The sequence below is a fragment of the Taurulus bubalis genome (assembly GCF_910589615.1).
Source record: "Taurulus bubalis genome assembly, chromosome: 2".
Classification (NCBI taxonomy): domain Eukaryota; kingdom Metazoa; phylum Chordata; class Actinopteri; order Perciformes; family Cottidae; genus Taurulus; species Taurulus bubalis.
Genome location: NC_136590.1, coordinates 13396943 through 13403816, shown reverse-complemented (window position 1 = coordinate 13403816; position 6874 = coordinate 13396943). Strand labels below are relative to the sequence as shown.

Sequence of the window (6874 nt, the reverse complement as noted above, 5' to 3'; positions counted from 1 at the left end):
GGAAAATAAATCATGGGATCCTGAGGCTGAAATGATGGTTGCACCCGGCAACAAACAGGATGCTGATGTTGGCGGATCAATACCAGCGCATAAGAAAAGTCATCTTAAATTTAGCCAAGTTCATTAGTGTCACATTGAAGAAATTATACCGCTTTTGCAGTTTCACTCAAATTGTCTGGAGACGGCTGATAGTTAGCTATCCGGCTTAACCATGTCCTATTAATGCACGCAAAACATTTTTTGTTTTGTGGAATACATAAATCTTTCTTGTGCCATTTAAAAATATGTTCATAAACCTCTACTCCCACTTGAAGTCGTGACCCACCATTTCATAAAACTTGATATTGTAAGGTCTATAGAAGTCTCGCAGTTGCTCAATAGCGTCTCTGTCTATCTGCACATGAGTTCTGCCCTTGGACTTGCCCAGGCAGCGAGGAGAGCCGCTGCTCTCTGGCTTCTTAAGGCAAGGGAAGCCCTTAGTGCGGTTGAAATAGAAGTGTTTGTCTGTGACAATGCGCTTTAGCCCAAGGAAGTCTTGCACTCGAGCCAACTCTCCTGCCGGGTCTGTGATAAGACGCTCCCCGCTCACAAAGTGGATCTGAGCCAGAGGGAAGTAGCGGAGCCAGTTTTCAAGGTGCAGAGCGTACAGGCCGATCCGAATGGCGTTCCAGGACGTGTCCACAATGCCCAGGCTCTGGTTTCTAAAGGCCAGATCCTGGAAGCTCGCTAGGTCGGGAGTTTTGGATAAAGTCTGAGTGTAATCAGATATTGCACGAGTGACAGGGTCACGCACCACCACAATGAGCTTGGCATCTCGGGACATGGCAGAGATCCGTTGCGGCGTCTCTTTTGTCACAAAGTAGCTTGGTGTCTTCTCCATCGTGAGTTGGCTTTCGAGAGTCCTTGGCATTAAACCTCTGATTGAAAGAAACACAAAGTGAAAATGTCAGTCAGAGAGAGGTTTCTCATTCACATTCACATTTCTTTAAGGGTATTTTTATGCGATTTTATTGCTGGTTTGAATTCCTCACATTAGTACAAAGGCTAACAGATTCAGAGGCAGAGGACACCTCGTCCTTGCATTCACTCCGTTGAAAGGAACATGTGTATTAGATGTTTATTTAGGGCAGGATTGCAAAAGTAATTTTTCAAAGGCACAAAACCACTCTATAACTAAGAAGCTTCAGTTTGGACACAAACCCAGTTTCTCGATGTAAATGATAATAGGACACAAAGTCACAGTAGTCTGTTGTCACAGGAGACTTGTCTCGCAGACAGCTCTCCTGTGCATCAGCCCAGCATGGTTCAAGAGTAATAAATCACTATGAATGCAAACAGAACACATACAGCAGAGAGGCTCCGTTAGGCTACTCCTGGGTCTGCAAACTAGGCCAGCATTGTCTTTGAAAGAAATAATTGATCAGGTATGCTTTAAGAGTAAAAGTTTGAAGTGTGATGGGAAACCACGACCAAGGACAGAGTTTAAAAAGAGCCTGTCAATAGAGCTACAATTAACGAGTCTATTCATAATCAATTAATCTGTCAAGTAAATACATGACAGATTAAACAATTATGAATAGACTCGTGAACTTGACCAAGCAATATATAATTTGGTCTATGTATTATAAGAAAGCAGAAATCTAAATATACTTAATTTGCTATAATGTTGAGATAAGGAAAAAGAAAATGTTCACATTTCCAAACCTTAAACAAGAGAATGTTTGGCTTTAAATTACTTAATTAATCACCCAAATACTTCGTTGATTGACTAATTAATTAATCAACGAATCGCTCTACCTGTATTTTAAAGCTCCTGCTCTTCGTGCTTTTGCTCTTTTATAGCATCTAGGACTCTATTTTGTTCAAAGAAAAACAAGAACGATTGGTGCAGTCTGTGTGTTGTTTACATCCCCATTGCATACTGATATTGATACTGATACTAGAAATACTAGAAATGTAAATGATCCTACACACAGTGGCTTTAAATAACTTGTGAATTTGAATGATGGAAAATGCAAACGAGCGATACATCATGGATGTCTAAACTTACAGAAGCGCATTGCATTCACTGGATAAAAAAAAATAGACCCCTTTTCTCGTAACTACGAGATCTTTTCTCGTAATTACGAGAAAAGAAAAAGAAAAAGGAAACGTCTGTAAATCCTCTTTCAGTAGCAATTATGGCGCTATCGCAGTTAATCTGCTATTGTTACCTTCTCGGTTTGAGACACTGGGAAACACTGATGTTTCTAAAAAAAAAAATGAGGATGTTATTAAATTGATATGTCAACACTGTGCAGGCATCTCAAGGCGTTAGGATTGTTCAGGCGGAAAGCCCAGTCTGACGTGCTGGATCTCGCTCTGTTTCTGCAGGAGCAGTTGAACCAACACGGGATGCTTCATGGATACAAATTCATGCATTTGAAATGCATCCAATCTGGTTTGGTGGTGACTGTAACGGACCTCTGAGAGTTTAAAGTATTGTAATAGTTTGTTCCTTTTTTTTTGTCCTTTAGTTTAGTCCGTTTTGTTACTGCAGTTGGTGCATTTCCGGTTGCGCTTTTATTTTGAAGGTACAAAAAACGGAAGTTGTTAGTAAGAAACGGGCAGAAAGGAAAAGTTGCCATAACAACGGAAAACAGTGATAAAAAGGTTACGGATGTATTAGTTTAGCACCTGGCTGATATGGGCACAAGGTTTGCACCTGTTCAAGTTCATTTTTGAGAAAATATTGTTTTAGATTGTTACGTTTTTTGTCTGTGTCAGAGCTTAAGCTAACCAACTGCTATTTCCGTTTTTCTTCATAGTTCTTATGGTGAGTTCAATAAACCTTTACGAACCATCACTTAAAGACTCCAGACTATAATTCTGCCGGGGATGCTACAGTGACTCAAAGAACTGTGCGGCACCTGTTAAAAATCCTAGATCCCCAAGGAGTAGCTAAGGCAACGGAACCGTCTAAGAAGACGCCTGTACACATACATGCATACAGACGCCTGTACACACATGCATACAGACGCCTGTACACACACATGCATACAGACGCCTGTACACACACATGCATACAGACGCCTGTACACACATGCATACAGACGCCTGTACACATACATGCATACAGACGCCTGTACACATACATGCATACAGACGCCTGTACACACACATGCATACAGACGCCTGTACACACACATGCATACAGACGCCTGTACACACACATGCATACAGACGCCTGTACACACACATGCATACAGACGCCTGTACACACACATGCATACAGACGCCTGTACACACACATGCATACAGACGCCTGTACACATACATGCATACAGACGCCTGTACACACACATGCATACAGACGCCTGTACACATACATGCATACAGACGCCTGTACACATACATGCCATACAGTGGCCAGTATGGCACCTTTCGTAATCAGGTCAGGATCTGGTAATTACGAGATCAGGATGTCGTAATTACGAGAAAAGATCTCGTAATTACGAGATCAGGATGTCGTAATTACGAGAAAAGGGGTCTATTTTTTTTTTTTATCCAGTGAACGCAATGCGCTTCCGTATAAACTAACACTGTTCGTTTTTTTTAAATGAACATCTTTAGTTGTGGTTTTTAGATTTAGCATCTTTCTAATGTCGGTCAAGTTTCATATGGCATTTTCTGGTGTCGTTTGTTTTTTGTAATGTGTTTATTGTCTGCTGTGCACTGTGAACTTTGTCTGTTGTTGTCTGTATGAATTTTGGTGACAAATGAGTTTCCCCACTGGGGATTAACACAGTTTTCTAATCTAATATATGCACTGGTGTCATGGTCAAAGGGGTTTTCGCTCTAGTTTGTTTCTCGTTTTGGTTTGAAGGTCTTCTCCTCTTGTGTATTGTCTGTTTCCCGCCTGTGTGATTGGCGGCCGCCCTTACGAGTTTCACCTGGTGCTCGTCAGCGCTGCTGTCACCTGTCCCTCGTTAGCACCCTCTCCTTTTCTTCTGTTCTTTTGTTTTTGTCAGTTCTCCTTTGGTATCTTCTGTTGCTGCATAGCGTTTTGTTTACCCGTTACCTGCCTTCATCTCAGACTCTCAACATGGAAGCCTTTTGTTTAATAAATCATATGACTGCACCAGTCAGCCTGCTTCTGTATCTGCCTCTCCTGCTACCTGAATTCCAACCACGACAGCTGCTGATGTAGGTGGTACAACAATGTACCACAGTATGAAGTTGTTTGAATACAAAAGGAATACTGGAGCATCAGAATGGTCACCGCTCATAGACGAGGGTACAGATGTATTGTGCTTACATTCTTGAAAGGTTTCTTGTACCCAAAAGAACCTGTGAAATATATTTGTGTTGTTCTCCACTGGAGTGCGAGTTCCCACTCCAGCGCTGCCAACTCTGAGTCATTATTGCATTTCTACTCATTAGCATATTGAGAATGAGACTGCAACTATTTAAAACAATAATTTGCTCTCTATTGATAAGAGTTCAGAGGAATGTTTCCTGAGAAGCAACTGTTGTTTTCAAAGCAATCCTCAAAAGTCAGTGAGTTAGGATTTGACCTTTTCTCGCCAGCTTCGCCAGCTGACAATCAAACTACGGTAATGGGCGAGTGGGAGACACATCTGAGGTAAAAAGGGCTTCAGCTGCAAACCTCCCTGAAAAGTGCCAATTAGTGGGGATTATTTCAGTTTATAATGGTACAATGATACTACTTATACACATCCCTTATGTCGGCTGCACGAGAGCCAATCATTAACACGAGTGAGTGTGCTTATTGTGCATGCAAGTAGGACCAGAACTACAGATGACTAAACCAGAACATTTCTGATCTAAATAAATAATGATGCGGATGTTTCATGTATTGAAACTGTCTTAGTAAGTTGCACATAGTAAAATAGGCTTCCCTTAAATCCTTGACATTCATTTTGAGATTAGTTTAATTGCCATACAAAAACAAGACTGGCTCAGGGGTCTGCCAGCGACAGCAGGCCTGCATGCTGCAGTTTATACCGTTTGCCTCGAGAGGTTGGATGTGATGAGAAATCTGATGAATTTCTCTACAGTAGATACATCAAAACATGAGGGCCACTTTTCCGCTGATGTAAACAGCAGTTTCCTGCATTAAGAACATGAATAGTTGTGAGACTGCAGAAAAAACACATCCAGCTTGTTTATCCACCTCAAAAGATAATGTACACAGAGAGGCAGAGGGGAGGGAGGGGGACACATCACATTTATGACAGTAAGCAGCTGATTTAATGTGATTTTCACTTGCACTACTGGAACTGGCAGAAGGCAATTAAAGGCCACCATTTGTCTCAGCTTTTGCCTGTCTTTAAATTACTTTAAGTGTTTGTCTGGGAACACCCTCAGAAATAAATGGACTTTAAAGACATTTTTTATTTATAATATTTTAAAAAGAACAAAACCACTATAACTACAATTAACTCCTTTTACATGTAATTTAAAGACATTTCAAATTAAATTAGACATATGTATTGGCTAAATGTCGTCATAATCTTTATGGTCATTTGACAATATTGTATATCAAATTACCATTTGATATAAAGTCATTAAATCGGGTTGAAGAAAAACACATACATCCGATAAAGGACACATGCACAGCTGACAGTCAAAGACTCCCAGAAGCCCCAGGCACATAACAGGGCTATATTTTTTCTAATTCAGGCTGATAATGAATTACTCATTTCGTTTACAAAACTGCAAAACAGTCACTGGTGTAATTTAGTTTTAACTGTCCAAGAGTAGAAACCTTCACAATTCCTCTCGGATTTCCTGGCACATTATGCTTATTACTGCACACGCAGTGCTATTTGCATGTCATCTAACGTCTGATTACACACATACATACACCTGTGCAGGTGAGGCATGTTTTTACCTGTACCACTCCAGGCCTCTGTCATAGTTCCTGTCGAAGAAGTGTGTCTCGGTGCCAGCCGCTCGCACGTCCGGATGAATCCGGATGAACTCTAAAACCGCTCTGGTGCCTCCTTTTTTCACACCAACTATGATGGCGTTCGGCAACTTTTTATTGCCGAACTTTAGGTTTCCCATTGGAGGACTGGGCGTGTCGATGTGGAGAGTCGAAGGAGGTCTCTGGTCGCTTTTCGGCCGAGATGCCTCAACACTGCTCGGTCTCGCATCCACCGGCAAAACGCAGGACGGTGGTTTCTGAATGCGCCTTTTGGCTCCATCGGCCAGGACGCGCTGACAGCTGGGCGTCGGATCACCTGACTTTTGCATGATGGTATCGGCGGGGAATAGTGCACAGTAGCACAGATAAGACAGGAAAATCGACAATAAGCAAATGGATGTTCTTGTGAGCCGGTGTGAGAAGGGAAGGATTCGACTGAAGAGGAGCACGCATGCCATCTCTCCATGGATATGAACAGTGCATGGTTTTCTAATTGATTTCGCGTTCCGTCCTTTCTGATTGTTTAAGTCGTTAAAGTGGCTGAAGTGTCCACTGTCTCCAGAGCAGAAAAAAATAAGACAACTTCTGCGTCTTGCCAGTTGGTAGTCACCACTTGCAGCACTTCCTCGCGGAACACATTAACACAATCCATCTGCGTCCCATCTCTTCAGCTCGCTAATTGAACCGCATCCTTCGCTGCGCACTGACTTTGGAAACGACATCCTGCTGTAAAGCTCATGGACTTCTCCATGGTCACCACGCACGAGTGAGAAGCAGTAGGAGTGCGCTCTCTGAGTCTGACAGCTCCACACCGACTGAGCGACACAAGAATAATTCAACACGGTGACGTCACAGCATCTTTGCATAAAAAAAACAGCGTTCAGCTTCTTTCTCATTCATTTGACTGTACTCACTTTCCATCATGTGGGTTACTACATGGAA

At 42.1% G+C, this 6874-nt stretch overlaps 1 protein-coding gene across 1 annotated transcript; it reads right to left on the bottom strand.

The window, feature by feature from the left end:
- Nucleotides 1-298: 298 nt before the first annotated feature.
- Nucleotides 299-6417, bottom strand: LOC306732764 (heparan sulfate glucosamine 3-O-sulfotransferase 2-like; the record flags this gene model as incomplete). The annotated part of the gene is made up of 2 exons (XM_079213923.1): nucleotides 5897-6417; nucleotides 299-917 (listed from the first exon to the last, which is right to left on the bottom strand). The coding sequence occupies exons 1-2, from the start codon at nucleotides 6388-6390 to the stop codon at nucleotides 299-301; spliced, it is 1113 nt and encodes a 370-aa protein (XP_079070049.1). The 5' UTR covers nucleotides 6391-6417.
- Nucleotides 6418-6874: the final 457 nt, after the last annotated feature.